A 23,274-nucleotide genomic window follows, 5' to 3' on the forward strand; every position below is an offset into this window, starting at 1 on the left:
ACTTCTGCTGTGATAACACTTTCTTTTCCTCTGGTCTGTTGTTTCTTCCGTGAGCATTTACTAAATGCCAGTTCTGTGCCAGGCACAGTACGAGAGTTTGCAGGAGAGACATCCTACCTGCCAACACAGAGCACCTCTTGCAGAGCCCAGAAGACTCAGGCCTGGGTTTTTTCCTATCAGAAGCCAGAAAACACTTGTCTTCTGAGATTCCCCTGTCTCCTGGTTCTACCTTGGAGCATCCACCTGAGGAATGTCCCCCTCTCACCCCACCGGCTCCTGCAGCTTGGCCCAAGGGACCGCTGGGGATTGATTGCGCAGGCCTTTGGCCCGGCTTCAACTTGCCGCGGCTCTTCCCCCACTTGTGGTCACAGCCAAGGGAAGCCTGGTGCCCGGCCCTGAGGCCCAGATGTTGCAGGTTCCCGGAAGGACTTACCCGACGGCTTGTCTGTGGAGGATGGGAGGCTGGTGAGGGTGGGCATGGTGGGCAGAGGGGGCGGCAGCACCTTCAGGTTCTGGTCGCTCTGGATCTCGTTGGTGGAGATCTGGTTGATGATGCGGTTGTAGGGGGGCGGCTGGTAGGCGCGGGGCGGGGCGGCGGGGGGCGGCTGGGGCACGGGCCGGGCGGCAGGCACCCGCTGGCAGTGCTCCTCCAGCTGCGCGATGATCTCTGACTGGTTGTGGGCCAGCGTGGCCAGGTGCTGGTACTTGTGCTCCAGGTCCTTGTACTTGCTGGCCAGCTGCAGCATGTCAGCCGTCTGGTTGAGGATCCTGTTCTCCAGCTGGGAGAGCTCGAGCGCATTGTCCCGCTTGCGGATGATCTCGTGCAGGAGCTGCATGTAGAGCTGCGTGACCCGCGAGTTCATGTTGCGGCTTTCCTTGCGCAGCAGCTTCACCTCGCTCACGATGCCGCCGTCCACCTCCACGAGCTGCTGCAGCGTCTCGATCTGCCGCTTCTGCTTGAGCAGCTCGTTGTTGAGCAGCTCCAGCTCCTGCTTGTGCACCCGGTTCTCCAGGAGCACCTCGGGCTCCTTGGAGTTGACGCAGATGGCGCCCGTGACCCGCTGCTGGGGAACGATGAAGGTGTAGGTGCACTTGTCCGAGGACTCGCCGGCCCGCTTGTACCTGTTCAGGTAGATGAACTCGCTGGGCGAGCCCTCCTCTGTGCCCTCAAAGCCCTCCTTCTGGCCCACAGCTGCTCCCAGGGCGGCCAGCAGTCCCAGCCACCAGCACGTCACGCACAGCGGCCTCATGGTCCTTGCAAAGTGGGGGTTCTTCTTTGAGAGCAGAGACTATGAAACCCTGGAAGTAAACAGAAGGGGAGACTCAGTGAGGGTCCTGTCACTGCCAGCGGCCTGTGCCATAAGTGAGCTCAGCCTTCTTATCGGGCAGATGTTTCCAAAAACACAGCTTCAGGAGGCAGCCCTTCCGGGAGCCACAGAAGGAGACAGGCAGGCCCGGCAGAGGTAGGAAGGAAACAGGAGGGGACTGGGCATCTGAAGGCAGCAGGCCGAGGCCCCGCCGCTCCTGGAGCCTGAGAACCACACGAGGGCAGCTTGAAGCTGGGAGGGGAGGCAGAGGAAGGGTTGTCCCATCTCCCTCCTCCTCTGCCTCACACTCCTCAGACCATTTAGCTTCCCCCGGACGTGCCCTTTGTAACACCCATCACAGTTGAGATGAATCTGAATTCTGTGAGATCTCTTCATGGATCTGCGGTCCATAAAGGCCGGTGCTGTGTCTGTTTCCATCCTGTATCCCCAGGATGCTGCACTAAGCAAGCTTTCTGCAATATTTGTTAAATGAATGATTTGCTAGACATAGTATGGATGTGTTCAGTTTGTAATGAACAGTGTCAATGGAAGGATGTGTGTAGCCATGTGGCTTTGGCCTGTGTGTTAGCCAAGCTACAGAGCCCAAACAGGAGCAAACAACTCTTCTAAATCCAGATATTTCCAGCAGCCAGTAACTGCACGGTCCCCATCACTGCAACACGGTTAAGCCAGGTGGGAGCAGAAAACAGACATGTGTCTCCAGATTTGTTTCAGTTCTATTTTGACCACTTGTTCCTTCCCCAGATATCCATTGAACATCTGTGGTATGCCAGACGGTGTGCTGGCTGCTGGAGATGCGGCTGCAAACAGGACAGAGCCAGCCCCTGCCCTCACGGGGCTTACCCATCGTTACACAGCCCCTAAGTGCCGTGAGGCAGAAGTAATGTATGCAGTGGAAGGGTAGAACAGGGAACTGACCTAACCAGAGGGGTCAGGAAAGCTTCTCTGAGAAAGTGACCTTTATGCTGACCCTGGAGTGTTGAGTAGGAGTGAGCCAGGCCAAGAGGGAGGGGACATGCGTGCATAGATCGCTCCTCTCACCTACTCAAGGACGTGGCTCCAGCAGCTCTCCCCCAGCTCTCCGGCATGATCACATTTTTTCTACAGCCATGCTGTTATTTCTTTCAACTTAAATAAAATCCTCTCTTGACCTCACATCCCTTGTCCAGCTACTGTTCCATTGCTGTGCTCCCCTTTTTAGCAAAACCCTCTGAAGAGTTGCCCACACCCACTGTTTCCAGAAAGTCTGTCTCCTCCTGTTCTCTGTTGAGCCCGTTCCCATCAGGCGTGGCCCCGTCCCCTCCATTCCAAGTGTCCTAGACAGGATCGTCAGGGGCCTCACTTGCCAGACCAAGTGGCCAGTTCCTGGTCCTCACTGATACGTTGCCTCTCAGCACCCGGGGGACATGGCAGATCACTCCCTCCTTGGACTTCCTTCCCCAAACACCACCCTTTCTTCCTGTCTCACTGGCTACTCCTCAGTCTCCTTTGCTGGTTCATCCCCAACCCTGTCCTGGGCGGGGAGGGGTTGGGCAGAGCTCAGTCCTCAGACGTCTTCTGTACCTTGGTGATCTCATCCATTCTAGCCTGGGCCTCACCCTGAGTCCAGACTCATATATCCAACTGCCTCTTCGACATTTCTGCTCAACTACTGCTGCTGCCACTGCTACCGCGCATCTCAACCGTAACTCATCCGGAAATGAACTCCTGGGGTTACCCACATCTCCATCCCAGCCTGTTCATCCCAGTTTTTCCTGCGTTAGCAAGTGGCAACTCTGTTCTTCTGATTGCTCAGGCCAACAAACTTGAAGTCATCCTTGACTCCTTTCTTCCCGTCATACCCCACATCTAATTCACCACCAAATTATAATAGCAATATCCTGGGACTGTTCCCAGGATCCTACTGCTTCTCCCTACCTCCCCGGGTACAGCCCACCTTCACCTCTCGCCTGGACCTGACTGGTCTCCCTGCTCCTGCACTTGCCCATTATAGCATCTCCTCAGCCCAGCAGCCAGAGTGAACCTTGTAAAAAAGTCAAATCAGGTCACTCTTCTATTCAGAATCCTCTGGTGGCTCCTCGTCTTGGAGAAGAAGCTATGGGTCTCTAAGGCCCCCCGCTCTGGCCCCACTCCCTCCCTGACCTCATCTCGCACTTGCTCCAGCCATGCTGGCTTCCCGGGCGTTCCTTAAGCGCACCGATGGCGCGGGGCCTTTGCACTTGACCTGGCCTAGAACACTCTCGGCCCCTTCCGTGTTGCACCCCCCCACCCCCCCCCCCCACCGCTTTCAGGTCTTTGCTGAAATATCACCTTCCCAGTGAGGCCTTCCTGCTTATTTAAAATTGTGACCTCGCCACCTTCCCCCTCCAGAGTCCTTGTCACCATCAGGCATGTAGTGTCTCCCTTCCAACCCCCGAGAGAGGAAGCTCCATGAGGGCAGGGGGCTTGTCTGTTTTGGTCACTCCTCACCCATAGTGCCTAGCACAGGGCCTGGAATATGTAGGAGCTCAGTGAATATTTGTGGACTGAATGAAAAGACACAGCCACCAACAGTTGCCGTGAAGTGGGGAGTGCTACGAAAAGGGGTGTAGCAGGCGGGGCCGGGGAGCCCCAGGCAAGTGACTGCCTGAGGGCGTGGGCGTGTATTACATTTATTACTACCATCCCTAACATCCACTTAGTGAGTGCCCACTGTGTACCTGACCCTGCACTCAACATTTTGCAAGGGTTTTCTACTTTATTGAATTCTCACAATGGCTTCTTGGTAGATACTGTTGTTATTTCCGTTTTAGTTTTTTGTTGTTGTTATTTGGTTTTTTTATCTATGTTTGTTTGGCCACCATGCGCAGCATGCGGGATGTTAGTTCCCCGACCAGGGATCGAACCCACACCCTGTGCAGTGGAAGCACAGAGTCTTAACCACTGGACCGCCAGGGAGGTCCCTCCATTTTGCAGATGAGGAAACTGAGACTCAGTGAGGCTAAGTGACTTGCCTAAAATCACACAGCTAGAAGGTGGCAGAACCAGGACTCAGCCCTGGCCTGATGTACTCAAACCTTCAAACTCTTAATGACTACACAGAAATGTTCTTAATCTGGTTTCTAGTAATAAAGTATTAGCATCATGACTTTCTGTTTTCACATTAATTTACCCTAAAATAACAACCATACCACAGAACCTGAAGGTTTTGTCTTCCCCAGACCCCTCTGGGGGCTTCTCTGGTCGGCAGCCTGGACAGCAGGAAGTTACAGAACAGACCCCGTGCTCTCCAGGGCCACGCTGAGCTGCTTGAATGAGGAAGCCCCAGCTTGGTTCCGAAGGCCAGCTCAGGCCTTTCAGGCCAGGCAGAGAAAGGTGTTTGGAGCCTCTGGTGTGGGTCGGACTATGAGGTTAGGGCTGCAGTGACGTTAGTGTAAACCTCACTGAGTTTGTGAGCGTTTGCCTAGTTTCCAGCGCACTTTTAGCTGCTCCTGTGCCGGCGGCCACACCCAACCCACACCAATGGGAAGGAGCTGCCCTCCTGGGCTGGGCGGGCCTGCCGGCACTGCCTTCCCACAGGCCGCTCACCTGCCTCTCCATGCTGCTGTGATGCTGATTGCGGATGCCGGCGAGGGCTCCACCTTGGCCAAGTTACTGCCACAGGACCAGGAAGGCAACTTGGCTTCAGGCCTCGAGACCTGGCATGGTGGCACTGTTTACCACTGAGTTCTGTCCCTTCCCAAGTGTGGGCTCTCACAGCTTCCCAGGCAAAGTTCTGTGCCCTTGGGCTTGAGATCCTGAAGGTTGAGCCTCTTCTGTGAAGTGGGGTGATCCAACCCACCTTGCACAGTAGCTAAGGACTGTGGAAGTGCTTCCGAAACCAGAGGTGGGGATGGCATGATAGCAGCATGAGAGCACCAGCAAAGCCGACTGGCGGCGAGGAGTGCTGACCACATTCCGGCAGTGTGTCCAGCACGTGTACCATCTCCTTGATCCTACCATCCCCCCCGAGGAGATACCAGGACTAACTCTCCCATTTGACAGCCGAGGGCCTTGTTCCATGTCACAGAGCTGGGCCTGCCCAGGAGTTCTGTCTAGCCTCACCTCCCACCCTGAAGCAGTCCGCTGGTTGGACTGGTCCTGGCTGTCATGGGGTCCCTAGCATCTCACACAGCGCTGGGCACAGAGCGGGGAGGCACCAGACGTGCAAACGCAGTCAGAAACTGTGCAATCTTTAAAGAGCATTTCTTGTAGCTGTTCAATTAAAAAGAGAACGAAAAAAAATAAAAATAAAAATAAAATAAAATAAAAAAAAGAAAAGAGAACGAAACTTGACGGTTAACACTCGTACAGCTTTTTAGGTTCACAAGGCCCTATACATACACATTATCTATGTAATCACCACGACCTTCAGAGCCGGTTAGTAGTATTATGCCCATTTTGAGGGTGAGGAAACTGAAGCTCAAGAGGGTGTCAGGTAACGTGCTCAAGGTTGCATTGCTGCTGGTGGGACCAGTCATGAAGCCGCATGATTTTGGGTCTTACTGTCACATTTCTGTGGGGTCTGGGCTTGGCGGGAGTGACTTGGAGCCAATCGGGTTACAAGAAGGAAGGGAAGGAACAGGGCACTGTGCTAGGTGCCTGACATACACTGTCCCAGGGAATCCAGCAAGGTTGGTATTCCCCCCAGTTTATAAATGGGGGCACCAAAACCCAGACAGGCTAAGTGACTTGCCCAGGAGCACATGGCAGACAAGAGCCAGAGCTGACTCAGCCTAGAGCTGGGGTCAGCCTGACACCAAGGGCTGTGCTCTTTGTGCTGCCTTTGGCCTTGGCGTAATTTATTTTCCTTAAAGGTAAACCCCCTCCTCAGTTTTTTGCAAGTTTGGCAGTTCTTAATGGACAGTAATGAGTTTGTTTACTTTTGCTCTCTTGATATTTATTCAACTAATTGCATCCCAAGAGAAATAACTCCCCAGCATTCCAGCCATCTTAGGCCTGGAGAAGAACTCAACTCCAATCAAAGAGGTGCTCCTCAGTTTCTTCCTATGACCAACAAAGAAAAGCAAATCCAACTGTTTTCCTTGGCTTCAAAGTGAAAATAAAAATGATTCTTGAAATTGCTTTTCCACATTGTATTGTGAGGAGTTTCCATTATGCACGGGTTTCCCTCCCCACAACTGGGGCTGGTGCGACTGAGCCACATGACGGGCTCTGCACACTGGGAGGCCACCTCCTCAGGGTCTGGGGTCCCACCCAGCCTCCGGTGGGCAGCTCTAGGTGTCCCTGTTTGGCCTGCTGTGGTGGGACCCCACACCGCCTGTCCATGTCCCTCTCAGCACTGCAGCCCCGCAGCCCAGGTGAGGGGCCACTTTGTGGGAAGAATCGTTTTCATAAGACAGAGCTGTGTGTCCTGCCCTGTGGCAGAAGCTGCTTTCCCGGGGTCATCTTGTGAGTTCTCACCCCAAAGGGTAGGAATAAGAAAATTTCAAATACTGAAAAAAATAGTAACTACAACCAATTATCACCATGATTCAAGCACTTTATAAACATTATCTCACTTCATCCTCCCAACAGCCCTGGGAGGGAAGCCGTTATTTCAGGGTTGCTGTGCGTGGTGGCCCAGGTTGTGCACTATGCAACCCTAGGGAGCACAAGTCACATTCACAGTCTTTGTAGTTTTGTATATTTAAATCACAGCAATATTCTAATTCCCACAAAGACGCTTTTAAGGCTAACGGCAGAGCTGACAGTTGTCCCCATTGCAGGTGAGCAACTATTGAGATTCAAAGTCCATGAGTCATTTTGCCCAAAGTTACCAGCTTAACTAAGTAGCAGTTGGTAACAGAACCCCAAGATATATACCATGCTGCATGTATGGAAGTGACAGGAAAACTCAAAGGAGATTGTTCTCTGACAACTGCCCCCACTCCAAAGCAGGGGGAGAACAGGAGAGCTCTTGCAACCCCCGGGACTGCTGGCCCTGAATTAAATCCAGCTCCCAGGATAGTGTTTCATCATTAGTCCACGTTGTAGTCCTGTCTGGGGGCTCACAGAACCCATCCCTCCCTCCCCAGCCAGCCCTGCCCCATCATTCTGTGATCACAGATGAAAGCCAGGTATGAGTCCAGGCCAGAAGCACTGCAGGAGGCCTGGGCCCCTTTCAAGGCAGCAAGGGAATCTGGAACTGCCACCTGGCCCCAGTGTGCCCGACGGGCCCCTGACAGGAAGTTAGGAACTTGAGCTGCACTTGAGTGAGTTTGATGGAACTGAGCATGAATCGTGATGTTAAACCAACATCAGGACAGAAAGAAAAAATCAAAACTTTGAAGTTGACAGTTTTTCCTGCCAAAGCTGGTTGAGATGTATGATGTGCAGTTAGGTAGAACCAAACCAACTGGTAATCCAGGCTGAGGGAGGGATCCAGATAAAGGAAAATTCCAGAAGAAATGGCCCTAGAGGGCCCAGCTGACCACATGACCAATAGGATAGATAATAACAGCTACCGTTTGTTTGTTGTGAACTTACTATGTGCTCAGCCATGCTCTATCTCATTGGCGCTTACAACCCTATGAATAGGAGACCATGCATGCTGGTTGGCCCCAGTTAAGACCTATTATCTTATTAATTATTGACAGCACCCTGTTTTATTCTCCAAAGTGTCCTGATTGAGTAACAAACTATTTGGTCTCCTTACCTAGGAGAAAGGTATTATTATCTGTATTTGCAGTAGAGGAAACCCAGGTCCAGAAAGGTTAGGTCACTTGCCTAAGGTCCCTTGGAGTAAATATCGGGACTGGGATTCAGCTGTCGACTGCAAGGTCCATGTCCTCACCTCCATCAAGAGAATCTCTCCAACCAGTATGAGTAAAAGGTGCCTGTCTGTTTGCTCAATGGCCAAGATGCAGGTTACTTCTTAGTCACTCTTGACTGACAAAGTAGAAATAGCTTTCGGGTCAGCACAAGGGTGAGTCTTGTTGGATGCTAGAAACAGTTCTTGATTATCCAGGTGGTGAGACCCCAAAATGGGCATCTAGGATGAGCAGTGGTGTCCTCACCTTAGAAGCCCTGGAGAAGGAACTGTGCATCACTTGTCCTGGTGATTCACCGCCAGCCTGGAGGCCAGGGAGGGAATAGCCACATCTCCAACTGCCATCCCTTCCCAGCCTAGGATTCTGTGAATCATCCCCACCGAAAGTCAGTGTGGGTACCCAGGGAGTCTGGAGCTGATTCCCAGACCCTGCCAGTTCAACTCTAATAAGACCTTCGAATGAGCCGTTTGTCCAGCCAGCCAGCCTTCCATCCACTTAGCCTTCCCAGCCAGCCCGCCATTGTGTATTGCTGCATCCTGGGTCCAGCCCTGTCGTGGTTCTGGGAACACAGGCGTGAACCAGAGCAGCAGGTAGATAGGATCAGACGGATTTGCCTGGAAGAGTGGCAGTGGAGGGTCAAATCTGCCTGATGCTCCTGCCACTGGTGTGTTGCTGGCTCCAGGGCAGGGCTGAGTTCATGGAGGAGGTGGGTTGTGGTCATACTATGAGCTCATGGGGCAAGAGGGGATGTGGTTAGGCGGCAGGAGCTCGTTGCCTTTGCCAGGGGGACGAGGGTGCTGCTGTTCCTTTTCCGCGGTACATTATTTGGGAACCATTTTGAGGTGGTCCCAAAGCCTGTGCACTGAGCCCTCTGTGCCAGGAGCCTCAGCCAACAGAGCAGAGGCAGGAGAGTCTGCAGAATCCATTTCAGAGCCCGGCTCCTGCGTTGGCTGCTGCATTTCCGGCAGTGCCTCCTGTGCTCTGGAGCCCTGGAACTGGGGGAGCCTCAGACGGGAGAGAACAGCCAGGGACTGGGTGGACAGCACTGTCCCAGGGCAGCTTCCTGGGAAATCTGGACCTTGCCTGGAGCTGCTCTTCTGAGCCAGGCTGAGTGGTTGGCACCATGGCCACCTCGGCCTGTTGGCAGGGCCTATCCCCTGAGCACTGGGACAACCATTTTGTGCCTACCTCACTGATCCCAGCAATTCTGTAAGGCAGGGGCTATGATTATCCCCATTTCACAGATGAAGAAACAGAGGTAAGGATGAAGTCTTGCCCAGGCCTCAGAGCTACCAAGTGGTGGAGCTAGGCTTGGAACCAGGTTTGTGGATTCCATAGCCAGCCTTCTTACCCACACAGTCCTTCCTGGCCTCCCTGCCCTCAGCCGCTCTCTCCTCTGCACTCTGCACTGCTTGCAGCTCCAGGCCTATCTCTCTAAAACACACATCTGGTCTTGTCAGTGTCCTGCTGAAAGATAGAGCCTGTGTTGTCATGCCTCCCTGCATCTGCACGTGCTGTTCTTTTTGCCTCGTCACCTTCCCTGTGTCCTGCCTGAGGCACGCTTGCCTTCCTTGCTAAGTTGACCTTCTCAGTGAAGCTGGCTGTTCACAGGGAGGGCCCCCTCCCTTCTCCCTCCTCCAGCTCCCAGAAGCAGCTGGGGCTGCTTCCATCACAGCCCCCAAGATACAGCATGTCTGGTTCTCTACCCCAGACTGCAAGCTTCTTAAAAGTGGGGTCAGGGCGGTTCCCCCTCTGAATACCCAGTAACCAGGATGGCACCTGGGTTACTAAATAGGAATTCAAGGACTTCATTCATTGAACATATTTCCTGAGCATTTCCTCTGTGCCAGCCACTGTGCTGGGGGCTGGAGATAGAGCAGGAGCAAGGTAGGTGCCTGCCCTCCGGGGGCCACAGTGTCTGGGTCTAAGGCTCCCTCCCTCCCTCCTTCCTTCCCTCCTTCATTCATTCATTCAGATCCTTTCTCTCCCTGTCCTTAGTGGGTATTGGAGGTCCAGCAGTGACTGAGAGATCCCACCTCCCCCTCATGGGGGCTGGGGTGGGTCCATCTTGGGCAGGACTTTGGTCGTTCCTGGAGCTGGGTGGGTCCTCAGGCATCTCTCAGAGATAAGAACAGAGTTCATTCTGGGCTTTTCTGAGGTGGTCTTGAGCATGCCTTTCTGGAGGACTAGGCAGCAGCGGGAGGCTGAGGCTCTGGGGCTGCTGGCCCTAAGACAGGCTGGTTTCACCAGAGAATCCACCTAACACAATAGCTTGATTGTGAGAGGCCTGGCTCCCCCCACCCAGCACGTTAACATGTCTGTGATCAGAATGTGTCTTAAAACTGATGTGTACGTGGAACAGGACACTGTAACATTTTAACTCCCCTCCCAAGGCTGTTATTAAGTCAGTCATACGGCTTATGGTCGTTGTGTCGGAATGTGGTTTTGTCATAGAAACTACCCTCAGAATGTGGTTCTGATGTGACCCATCTATCACCACAAACTCCTAGCTGCTAGTGACTGAATAACCCTTCTATTTGGGGTGTTTCATATAAATTCGCAGAAAAGAAATGCTATTCAATGGATTGATTCATTCTTGAGATTCCCGCAGTGTGTTTGTCCGGGATGGCAGTGGGCTGGGGTGGAATGGGCCCAGATCTGGACTTGGATCCTTGCTTCTTGGCCCGCTAGTGGAGAGACCTTGGCAGAGGTGCTGCCGCTGACCCTCAGTTCCCTCTTCTGTAAAATGGGGACAGCGCCACGCATCTCACGGTTCCCTCTTAGCGCCACACGCCTCCTCCTTACAGGTCTCCCACCGTTGTGCGTTTGTGTGATTATTAGATTCACCTTCTCCCTCTTCCCACTGGGCTGTGGGCGTCGTGAAGCAGAACGCCTCCCCCATCTGACTGCTGTCAATTGAGACCAGTTTGGACAAAGTGGGCTGTGACTCAGAGAGAGGCCAGAAGCTGAATGTACTTGCCTTGGGCGGGGCTGCTGCCTGTTCTGTTTGTTCTGCTGTAGCTGCCAGTTGTGGCTCCCGGATCTCTTCTCTGGAATTGCTCAAGTGTGGCCGGTGTAGGCCTTGAAGACCTGAGCTCAGGTTCTGCAGCCCTTGGAGTCTCCAAGTTAGGAACGTGGGAAACACACCAGTGGTATCTCAGGCACATAGATGACTGCTGGCCCGAGGCTCTGCCCCACTGAGCTGGTGCAGAGTTCCATGGAGCTGCCGGGGGCGGCAGCCGTACAGAGCACCAGCTGCGCAGGGTTCTGAGCTAAGACAGCCTGGCTTGGAATCCAGTTCCACCTCTCATTGACTGTGCTACCGCAGGCGTGCTGTGTAGCTGTGCTGAGCCTTGGTTGTAAGAGGGGTGGCGATGAGGCCTGTGCTGTCTCAGAGGTAGGCTTCTATGACATGAGCGGGTAAGCATGTGGCTTTCAGATGGGATGGTGCAGCATCTCTAGGACACCAACCGAAACAGACTTGACTGCGAGACACCTTGAACAGGGCATTGGAGTGAGGCAGGGAAAGGCGTGGACTTTGGAGCCATACTGACCAGCGTTCACATCCCACAGAATCACCAACGGTGACCTTGGGCAGGTTGCTTAACTTCTCTGAGCCTTTGTTTTCTCATCTGTAAAATGTGACGCTAAAACTGGAACCTGCCTCCTAAGGTTGTAGCGAGGATGAAATGAGATACTGCGTGTGGCTTACTTAGCACAGTGGTACTTAATAAATCACTGTGTGATGGAGAAATGGCTTAGTTGCTCTGCCCATGAAAGTGCAGGAATACCGTGCAGTCCCTTCCTGGGCCATGTGCTTCACACATTTTTGTCTGCCTTTACTGAATAATAATTAAGCTAATTTGTGTTAGGCAGGCCTGTGAGGTCAGTCAGAGTCTCTACTTGGCCCGGGCTGCCCAGAGAGCATAGTGAGCCACCGTGGTTCCCGGGTGGAGTCAGGAAACCTGCAGCTTCCGCAGCCCCAGAGGCCTTGTGCTAGAGAAGCATATATTTAATGTCAGCCTTTCCAAATGCTTCCAAGAGTTCAGGGACCTCTGGGGCCACAGGAGAGAAGCTACTGTCTGGGGCTAAGATGCATCAGTGTTGGCTGGTATGAAATCCACCAGACTTGGCCATTTATCTTGTGGCCAGACTTGGGTGATGGGGGTGGGGTTTGGGAGAGGGGTCCCTGCCTCACCCTCTGCAACCCCAGGACAGGCCTGGCATTGGTCCTCCCGCTTTGTGGACCTCCTGCAGCACGGTGGTAGCTTGCTTTCCTCCCTGCTGGTTCTGGTGAGCGGACCAGCAGGCAGGGGAGTAGTGCTGTGTGAGGGGTAGGATGTTTTTACTGTAAGGCTGGTATCAGATGCACCCGAGGTCCTTTTGTCGGTGCATCTGCACTCCTCCTTCGTGTGGACTTCTAGGATCTGGATGTGCTGCAGTTGCCCCAGACATAAAGCCCCCCTCCTCGGGCTCCTGGGAGGATCCCCAGCGTGGGTGGCAGTAGTGGTCATAGCACTGGCTCAGCCTGGTGGGATTTCCTGACAACCCCAGCAGAATGTATCCAGGTTAGAGAATCTGGGTCTCTGCTCTTCTCTCTCTGCAATTCTGGTTGTTATGGCTCATAATACTCAGTGACTAATGTTTTCTGAGGCTTTGCCACACACCAGGTACCGTGCTAAGGCCTTCCCGGTCATGATCCCACACGCTCCTCCTAGAAAGCAATGGAGCGTGGTTCAGAGTGCTGGGTTCAAGTGCTGGTGCTGGCATTTACCAACCATGTGGCCTTGGGCACAACACTTAACCTCTGTGCCTCAGTTTCCTCACATGTGAAATGGTGATGACTAACAGTACCTGTGTTATAGGGTGGTTGTGAGGACTCTCCCTCTTGGTAAGTGCAATGTAAGTGTTAGTTGTTACCGAGAGATGGGCATTACTGTTATCCCATTTTACAGGTAAGGAAACTGAGGCTTAGAGAGGCTAAATGATCTGCAAGGGTCACTTAGCTCATAAGTAGAAGAGCTAGGATTTGAGCCTAGCTTGTGCGTACTACCTCACTCTGTCTCAATTTGGAAAAATACATGTGGGGAGCATTTGGCCAGCTTCGGAAGTGGCATTCTCAACTTTCCTCAGAGCCCCGGTGAAAGGGGATCCTTTTCTAAGTAACCGAACTGCCCTCTGGGAGCTCTCGTAATCCCACAGCAGAGGCAATAGCTGACCCGTGACACACATATCACAGGAGGAGAAGGGAGGGATCAGTGAAGAATTTCTGTTTGGAAATGTTATCTAACGAGTGCTTTCAAGGGACTCAGAACGCAGAGCCTGTACCGTCCCCCTGCCGGGTGCCGGGGAAGCCTCATCCTCCCCTGTGTCCTGGCCAGGCCACGTACAGCCTGCTGGAGACCTGGGGCTCCGTCCCGTCCCATCCCGTCCCGTCCTGTGCGAGGAGGGACCAGACGTCCTCGGACCCGCCGGGAAACCAGGGCAGCGCTGTGCCCCGAGTCACAGCGGCAGGAACCTCTGGCTGATGTGTCCCTCCCGGCTCTGGACCCCTCTGCTCCTCTCCTCCCCGGCTGAGGGCATGAGTACAGGCTGCTCAGTGCCAGGGAACTTTCTGAACGAGGGCTCCCGGCTCTCGCAGGACAGCGTTTGCTTTTGCCTCAGCAGAGTCTCCAGCCAGGGTGCATAGGAACCCAAAACTGAAAGACAACTTCCGGAGTCCTCGGGCTAGCCCTACGTCCGTGACTCCATCGGCCCGCTGGCCCCTCAAGGGCACCCGTCCACACAAGCTCATGCTCGCGCACACACCCCAGCTGCGGAGCCCTGCCCAGGAGCCGCCTGCCTTCACCCCAAAGGCTCTTTGTCTGAGGGAGAGTGGGGCTTACTGATGGAGCCCTCGAAACCCCAGCCATGACCTCACGCCCCCAGAACTCCACCCTCTACCCAGGTGTCCACAGGTCCTGTCCCAGCAGATGCCTTGTTTGGCTCCAAGCGAAAGCAGGAGGGCCCAGCTGCGAGCATCGCGTTCCCCGGCTGGAGGGGTCAGGGTTCTTGAGCCCAGAGACCCGGAGCCAGCTGCTGCCTCTTGCCCCCGTACCTCGGTGCCACAGAGTCGGGCTCTTACCTCTTCCCTCCTGCCTGGCTCCCGGGGCAGCTCTCACATGCTTCACCTCGGCCGTCAGCGGGGCAGCCTGGCCATGGCCTCCCTGAGTCGCAGGCTGGACCGGCTGCAGAGCAGCCCTGCCTCACTGGCCTCTGCTCGCTCCGCTCTGCCTCCACAGCGGGGGCTCCGGCCAGGGATGGGGCGGGGGCTGGCCCGGGGTCCCGCCGGGTGGCTCACGACCTGCCTTCTCTCGCGGGGGCCGGCAGCTGCCCCAGTGCCATGCTCTGCAGGTCCGGAGCTCAGGCGGCACTGCTCAGGGCGCGGGGTCCATCCTCAGGCCGTCTGCGGCAGCCTCATTTGAACTCCCAACTCCTTTGTGGAGCCTTTACATGCTGCCGGAGGAAACTGTGAGCACAGCCTGACCCTGGTTGGCTGCAGGCACTTCTCTCCACCCACCAGTGCAAGAGGATCCCCCAGGCCCCAGAAAGGCTCAGGGCCTCCCCTCAGCCCCAGACAGAGGCGGGCCGCCCGGTGATGTCACACTAGCTCCGGCCCCAGCTGGCCTGGCCCCTCCCGCCCCAGCCTGCTTTGGCGGCCTCGTCGGGCCCCCTCCTTCCTTGGCACGAGCAGCCGGGCCAGCTCTGCTCCCTGGCCCAACGGCTCCCAAAAGCCCGGGCAGCCCCGGGTGCGCTCTGCCGAGGCAGAGAGCTTCCCCTCTGACTCAGGTAATGGGTTTAGATCCGCCCCAGCTGTGCAGGCAGCGGGTTGGCGTGTGGGCTGCAGGGAGCCGGGTCCTCCCCTGGATTGCTGCCTCTTCCAGGCCTGCCCCGCCGAGCCCCAGTTGGGCAGGCAGGGCAGCCCCGCACAGACGGCCTCTCCCCATCAGCCGCCCTTCTTGGAGGCTTCACTCTTACCTCTAAACCCTGGGGAAGGGAGCCCCAGGCTGTCTGCACAGCAGCCAGTGGGATCTGGGCTGTGAAGTTAGGGAGAAGCAGTGGCTTGGGACAGTGGAATTACCACCGGCTGGGGTGGGGGCAGCGCTGAGGAAATGCTCCACCACTTCCCACCTGAGGGGCCTTGACTGAGTCACTGCATCTCTCCGGGCACCCCTCTCATGCATCAGTAGATGAGCTAAAACAAGTAACCTACCGCCAAGGGCTGCGGCGAGGATTCTATGAGGTCATGCAGGAAAGGCCTCGGCGTAGCGCGAGGAGGCCTTAGTGGACTGAACTCAGGACTGTGGCGTCCAGCAGGTCAGGGCTCGCGCTCCCAGAACTTCCGCTGGGACCTCCCGTCCGGCTCTTTGAGGAACACATGATGGGAGTCCATCGGCACCCTCAGCACAGAGCCTGCCCCCGAGACGGAGCTCATGAATGTTTGTGGAGTCAGAGCAAGAGAAGAGACAGCACTGGACCCCACGCAGCACGCGGCCCTACAGGCTCATTGGCACAGGCCGGGGGGACGGGCCTGCTCAGTGGGCGGAGGCGAGTCCTGGGAAGGAGCAGCCAGGGCAGGTTTGTCCTCTGCCTGGACAACAGCCTTGTGCAGTGTTGGTGGTAACTCTCCTTTCCCTTTTAAAACATTTTTAGTGATGATGGTGGTGGTGATGATGATGTTTGGGTACAAATTGGGAGAGAAACTTCAGTGGGGTTCTCTGCGCCGCTAGGCACAGTGTATCATGTTCCTGGGTCCACCGTGCTCCTCCCCTCCCCAGGATAGCCACCCCTGTCTTTGCAGAAGGAGAGCACCTTTTCTTCTTGCCTCAGCTTCTCCCATCCTGCTCAGACCTTGTCCTCTGGCAAAGGTGTTCTTTGCCAGAAGACCCCAGCATCTTACAGGCCACCACGTTAGCCAGACAGCAGGATGGCACAGAAACCTTCCCCACGTCGACTCCGGGGGTGAAGGTGTTGCCTGCCCTGTGGATTTTCCAGAGGGCCTGGAGGATCCTGGTGGGGCCATGGCAGGCTGGGGGCTCAAGATCAGCCGGAGCATATGAGAGGGGCCCAACTTCTTCTGAGCTGCGCCCTAGACAGCCTGGATGCAGGCATATTCCCTTCTTTCCCTCCCTCCCTCCTTCTTTCTCTCTCTCTCTCTGACGCTCTTTTCCAGGATGTATTTTTTGGGAACCTGCTCTGAGCCAGCACCAGGAAGGCAAAGTCCCTGTCCTCACAGAGCTCGCAGGCCGGAGGGGAGACAGACAGACAGACTTGGGCACCTGAGAAGTGCCGGGCACAGGGAGTATCTAAGCAGGATGTCTGATGAAGCAGTCAGGGCAGGCCCCTGACAAAGTGGTGCTTCAGCTGAAACCTGGAGGATGGGTCAGAGTTAGCAGGTGGTGAGGTTAGAGGGAGGGTGGCCTGGGCGGAGAGAATAGCACATGAAGTGGCCCCAACAATATCTCCCTGCCACAGCGAGACCTTGACACTCCTCCCAATGAGAGGTAGGATCTCTGCCCCCTCCCCTTGAATGTGGGTGGTTTCTGACTTGCTTGTAACCAGTAGAATGCAGTGGGAGTGACACTACCCGACTGCCAAGACGGGGTGAGAGAAGCCAGTGCAGCTTCTGCCTTGTTCACTGGCACACTCTGTGTTGGCGCCATGAGCCAAGCTGGACCCCAAGAAGTCCAGCTACCCGGAAGCTGACGTGTGAAGACTGCATGTACCATGGGTCCCAGCTGGCAGCTGGCATCAACCCCCAGACGTGGGAGGAAAGAGGCCCCTCGCCATTGAGTCATCCCCAGCTATAGCGTCTTCCTGCTGAGGCCCCAGCCATCAGGCAGCAGAGATAAGCCATCCTAGTGTTCCGTGTCTGAATTCCTGACCCACAGAACCCATGAGGATAAGGAAATGGTTATTTGAGGCCGCAAAGTTTTGGTGGTAATTTGTTACGCTGCAGTAATAACAGGAGCGGACCCTGAGGCAAGGGCAACTGTGAGTTCTTCCAGGAGCTGAGAGGAGTGCGGTGTGGAGGAGAGAAGGGGAGCGTGGCAGAGGATGAGGCCTTGTCAGAGGGGGGACTTCATCCCGAGGGCAGTCAGGAAGCACTGCAAGGTTCTGAGCAGGACAGGGTTCCTTCCGCCTTGCTTTTGTTTCTAAGAGGGCCACGCTGGTGTTGACTGGATTGACAGGTGCGGTGGCCGAGGCGTCAGAGCTGCTGGGAGTTGGTTGCAGCTGTCTTGGTGAGAGAGGTGGTTGGAAGCGATGGGACCCCCTGGGGCAGGAAGCATTCCCAGGACATCCCCCCTGCTCTGGGAATAGGTGCAGCCCAAGTCCCTTGGTTGCTAAACAGATTTGCTTTCACAATTCCAAGTTCCTGGGATCCCACCAAGTGGGAAAGGAGCAGCAGGGTGGCCGTGCCCTGCCCATCTTTCCTCACCCCCTGCCCTGTTGGTGGCCTTGGGCAATCAAGCACACCCCTGGGGAGCCTGAGCTGGGCAGTCAAATTCTGGTTCTACCGCCAGTAGCCCTGAGCCTCACTTTCCTCCTGTGGAAAATGAAGATGATGTAAGGATTTACCCCACAGGGCTGTTGTGAAAATTAAATAAGATGTGACACGTTAAGTGTAACACATATGGTAAGTGCTCAGTAACGTTGGCTCTGGTCGTTTTAGTTGCCCGGGAGTCCCCTGAGCACGGGGGCATGTGTGGTGTGGGCCGTGTGGAGCTCTCCTTTTGTCCAGCCCAGCACAGCAGAGTGAATAAACGGATGGCTGGCAGGGGAGGGTAAAGAGCTGTGGCTCAGAGGCTGAGGAACCTGTGCTCAAATCCCAGCTCTGTCACTAACCTGGGCAACTTTCCAATTCTCTCTCAAACTTTGTTTCCTCCTGTTAAAAAACGCAATGATAATACTGACTCCTAGGGGTTAGTGTGAGGATTAAGATAACATACCTAACGCGCTTAGCACAATGCCTTGCCATTGCTCAGGAAGTTGCTGCCGCTTCTCCCTGCCCCCAGGCTCCTCCCCACTCGTACCCAGAACATCCTCGTCAAGCCTCCACCTTGATGGCTCCCAGATCTTGGAATCCTCCTGACCTCAGTGAGCACCATCCCTGAGTTTCCACCTGCCTGTTGGACCGGTGTCATGTGACTAAAGCATTTGAGGAAAAGGGAATCTTTCTTTTTCTTTTTATAGTTTTTACCAGAATGAAAAAGACGTGTGATGTTTACATGGTGGCAGAATACAAAGAATCTTCATTATGTCCCACAGTTTGTATAAATTTCATGTGTTTTCCTATTTATCACCTTCCTGACAGTTAACAGTTCTTTTGTTTTTCTTTTTCCTGTTGGGAATGTTGGGATGTTCTACTGAGATAACTGTGTATGAGGGGTGGGGGCTGAGGCGGGGGAAAGTGCACGAATAATGTGTGTTACGTAGACAGGGGTGCTTGGGAGGGGGTTTTTGCTGTATCTCGCAACCTCAGAGTCTTACCAGCATTTCAGGCTTCACATTTCCCAAGCTGATTTTTTCCTTTCGGCACTTTTGAAACGCCTTTCCATTGTCTCCTGGCTTACACTATTTCTAATGAGCAGTCAGCTCTCTTCCTTGCAGTTGTTCCTGTGTACGTGGTGGGTCTCTTCCCCTCTGACTTCTTTTAAGATTTCTGTCTATCTTTGATTTTCAGTAATTTGACGATGATGTGACTAGGTTTGATTTTCTTCATATTTATTCTGTATGGGATTCACTGAGCTTCTTAGATCAGATATTGATCTGACGCCAGAAGCCCTCATTTATCCGCTCAGCCGCCTCGCTGGGCCCCAGGACAGATAAGCGAGGTCGGCAACAGCTTGGCTACCCCTCGGGACGAGAATTTCAGCAGGTATCTATCTGCAAGCAAATTGCGGTCCTTTCCCACTGACCGTAAAACTGCCTCCAGTCCCTCATCTCCTGTTTAGGACAAAGGTCCCGTCTGATACAGACAACAGTGTTCCAGAAGCAACCGTTTTAAACATTTTATGCTGGATGGGGATGATTTTAAACAGCTTTGGAAATTTCCTGTGAAGTGTTTTTTACGAACCTACGAAGAAAACCAGGAAACGAAAATTAAATCTCTCCTGTCTCTGTTCTTCAGTCTCCCCTCTTGGGGACAAGCCCCCACGTGAGCTGCAGGGTGAGAGAGAGGCGACAAACCAAATGAACATTCCTTAAGATACTGTTACGAAGACAAAATGAAAACCACTCAACTGAAGTCTCAGCAAATTGGCTTCGGGCAAATTGGCCTGGAGCCCATAGGTGGTGCTCAGATGGGGTTTAATAAGTATCTGTTGCCTGAGCAGTGAATGTGTTTGGCAGGTGATGTCCAGGCTTGAGAAGAGGCACTGCCCGGATTCTGTCCCCTGGCAGGTGGGTTGGGAAGTCGGGAATGAGATGGACAAGCTGACAACAGGCTCTCCAGACCGCTTTGTAACTGAGCATGCACCCTGTGCTGACATTTGGATAGACTTGCCTGGCAAGCACTTCACAGACACAGCGTCCTCGTAGGGCTTTCCGTGTGCTGGGACATCCTCTGTGACACTGGGTAGTATAGGATGACTATTAGCACTGCCTTAGATACTTCCCATAAAAGAAGTCTCCTAACTTCTCACCAGGAAACATGTGGCTCCCCTGCCAGACATGAGGCAGCAAGTCACAGGACCCGACCACAAGGCCTCCAGGAGAGGAGGGGACCAGCTGGCTCACTCTCAGCTCAGAGGCAGCTGCTTCATTAAATCTGGAGGGATGGACGCTTCTGGCAGTTCCACAGCCTTCCTGATGCTCAGACACTCCCGTAGGCCTTTCCAAGACCAGCTGACCAGGAGAGGAGGGGCCTTGCCTTTTTGTCCCTCACCCATGGCTCAGCCTCACTGCAGCCTTGATCACTAAAAACTGCCACACTTCCTCGAATCTGAGAAGTCGTCAACCATTAAATGAGTCATGTTCTAGTAAAAGAGACAAAGTACTGCCAATTAAACCCTGACACGCTACTAACTTTAAGATGCCTCTGGATTTCAGAGATCCTAAAACAAGAAAAAAGTGTTAAAACGTTAGAATCGAAGAAATGTAATTTGTTTTCAGGACAACACAGCACAGTGTTCCTGCTATCTTTGATGTAAGTCTTCGTCACAGTCCCATTACTGCCTAGCAGTGTGGCCTGGTGCAAGGAAGCCCACTTTGCCAAGCCTCACTCTTCTTGTTAGTAGAACAAAATAGTAATACTTCCCTCATAGGGTTTTGGGGGGGAGAAGAAAAAAAAGATACCTATAAAATAGTGAGCTTGACACCCAGCCCATCGCAGGTAGCTACATAAGGTGTTCTAACAAGGCTTGTGAGGTCACACACCTCTTTCATCTTCTAGTGCCCTGGTGGGTACACTGAGCTGAACCAAACTGTGAATTATCGGGGCTGATATTTCCCAACAGACTATGACCAAGAACAGGGAGGGCAGACAACTGAATTAAGGACCACCAACCAGCGGGCTAGGTTTATGGTAGGGCATCAGTAAAAAGCAGGAGGTTTGGGTGAGAAGGCGAATTCCGTTGGGATGTGCGGAGGTCCAGTTCCTGAAAAGGAGGAGTAGGTTGTATTGAACTAACCCACTGGTCAGTAACAATGATAAAAGCTGGATAATATACAAAAGACAGCTGCTTGAAAGCACTTGAAAGCAATCCAAAGCAATAGAAGCTGGAGGAGACATGTTCCTTGAAAGACAGGAAGCACACTAGGGTATTTCCCTACTCATGGTGATACACAGAATGACAAAACAGAATGCAGCAGCATTACTGGCTGGGAAGAAGAGAAAGAGATTGGACCTTGAGGATGGAAATTGAAGGGGGAAATGCTAGAAAGGAGAAAGCCACAGAATGAGGAGCTCCAAAACTACTACACAAATTCCCCTTGATTCCTTAGTTAACCCCTAAATTGTACACATGGAGGTGGGGGGGGGGGAGAAAGAGAGAGAGAGAGAGAGAGTCCTGGGAGCCCAAAAGAAAGCAGCAGCTGAGAGGCAGAAAGTTCAGCAGCTGCCTGAAAGATGGAGTTTGGAGTTCAAGTCCTGCCAAGTTAATGGGGCTTAGCCAGCACTTAAGGCTCTCAATTTAATCCCAGAAAGGCCATGCCTTACAAGTGAACCCAGGATTAAGGGTTATACTCTAGGATTAAGGGCAAAACCAAAATAAACCTACCTGAACAAAACCTAAAAACCAAGCCTCCACAAGGTCAAGGGAATATGCCAGTAATTTAACTGCCTGCCAGAACGAAACACAACATTCTTGAGAGGAAGACAATAAAATACTGAGTCTTTTCAACGTAGCATCCAAAATGTCCAGCACACAACTTAAAAATTATAGGCGTGTGAAGAGGCAAGAAAACGTGACCCACGATCAAGAGAAATAATAAAATTAGACCCACCGATGACCCAGATGTCGGAATCAGTAAAGAAGGACTTGAAAATGTGTACATGTTATGAATATGTACAGGGTTTTCACGAAATGAAGTACAGAATGAACGCATGGATAGGGAATCTCAGAGGAGAAATGGGCCACATAAAAATAAACTAAGTGGCAATTCTAAAGCCAAAAGGGTACAGCACCTGACATGAAACATAATTTGGATAAAATTAACAGCAGATTAAATCCTATAGAATAAAGGATCAGCAAACTTGAAGCCAGATAATAGAAATGATCCAAACAAGCACAGAGATTTTTTTTTTAAAGATAAAGATAAATAAATGGTGCTTCAGTGACCTGTGGGACAATGCCAACTGTGTAAGTGGAGTTCCAGAAGGGGAAGGGAGAGAGAATTGTGCAGAAGAAATATTTAAAGGAATAATGGCCCCCAACCTCCCCCGCCAACACATTCCCAAATTTAGTGAAGAATATCAACCCAAATTTCCAAAGCTGTTGAAAATCATCCCCATCCAGCATAAAATGTTTAAAAACGGTTGCTTCTGGAACACTGTTGTCTGTATCAGACGGGACCTTTGTCCTAAACAGGAGATGAGGGACTGGAGGCAGTTTTACGGTCAGTGGGAAAGGACCGCAATTTGCTTGCAGATAGATACCTGCTGAAATTCTCGTCCCGAGGGGTAGCCAAGCTGTTGCCGACCTCGCTTATCTGTCCTGGGGCCCAGCGAGGCGGCTGAGCGGATAAATGAGGGCTTCTGGCAAGAGATCGATGGAGTGAGCTCCCCAGGCACGAGGCCTGGGTGGGATCACGAAGCAGAGGTGCTGGCGCTGGCGGGGAGATGGGCTGGTGTCATTATAGAGCTCCGAGGGCTGGGCCTGGGGCTGCCTCATTGTGGGCTCTGGCCTGAGCATCTTGCTTGAGGCCTAGTGCATAGAAGCACACGCTAGTGAATGACTGTTGAATGACTGCAGGGGAATACTAGCCTTCGAAAGCTCATCCAGGGTTTCTGACTCAGGGTCTCAGGGGTGAGGGCAGCAAGGGGCACCATTCGGGAGTCTACCTAGGAGAAGAGCGGGGAGGAGACCAAGGAGAGAAAGACAGCCGCTCTGACATGGTGAGGCTGTGTCTAAACCCCTGACGAGCTGCCCCAGGCCTGCCCCAAGCTGGCTCTGGGAGTCCTGAGTAACTCCCTCCTCCACTGATCTGGCTCCCGGGTGCCCCTGCCCCAGCCTTGCCCTCCGCCCTTCTCCACTGCTCCGTCTGCCAGGCAGGTGCAGGAAGGAAGGCAGTACCTGTGATGGGCCTTTCGGGGCCGTCCCGCCGGGTGTGGGTGAGGCAGCAGAGGGGCGTCCGCTCACGTTCCTGGTCCAAGTGGATGATGTCGGCGTCCCCGGTCTTAGCCCCTCTCCTCTGCAGGCAGGGCTGGTCCCCAAAGTGTTTTGGCGTTTGTTGTCTCCCTTGAGTCTCACGGCAGGCCTGGGGGTGGGGAGGGCAGCAGTTACTCCATTTTATAGGTGAGAAAAAAGAGACTGAAAATATCACGGTCGTTACTGTCGTCATCGTTTATTGTTTACTCCGTATCGGGCATTGTGCCCGTCCGTTCCCTGGCCTTATCTCAGCCAGTCCTCCCGGGTTCTGTGCGGGCAGCGCTTCAAGCAGGGCCCGCAACTCCC

General features: G+C 53.6%; 2 protein-coding genes across 23 annotated transcripts in view; one reads left to right on the top strand and one right to left on the bottom strand.

Annotated features, from left to right (window-relative positions):
- ANGPTL2 (angiopoietin like 2) overlaps positions 1–14,731 on the bottom strand; it is a 34,003-nt gene extending 19,272 nt beyond the window's left edge. The window contains exons 1-2 of the mRNA XM_004269204.4: positions 14,244–14,731; positions 434–1,299 (exon numbers count right to left, since the gene is read on the bottom strand). Of these exons, the coding sequence (XP_004269252.1) occupies positions 434–1,250 (817 nt within the window). The 5' untranslated portion in view covers positions 1,251–1,299; positions 14,244–14,731. The remainder of the gene's footprint in view (positions 1–433; positions 1,300–14,243) is intronic.
- The window catches only part of RALGPS1 (Ral GEF with PH domain and SH3 binding motif 1), a 287,326-nt gene that overhangs the window by 175,623 nt on the left and 88,429 nt on the right, over positions 1–23,274 (top strand). The gene's annotated exons all lie outside the window — the stretch shown is intronic.

This window comes from Orcinus orca, chromosome 6, assembly GCF_937001465.1.
Source record: "Orcinus orca chromosome 6, mOrcOrc1.1, whole genome shotgun sequence".
Taxonomy (NCBI): domain Eukaryota; kingdom Metazoa; phylum Chordata; class Mammalia; order Artiodactyla; family Delphinidae; genus Orcinus; species Orcinus orca.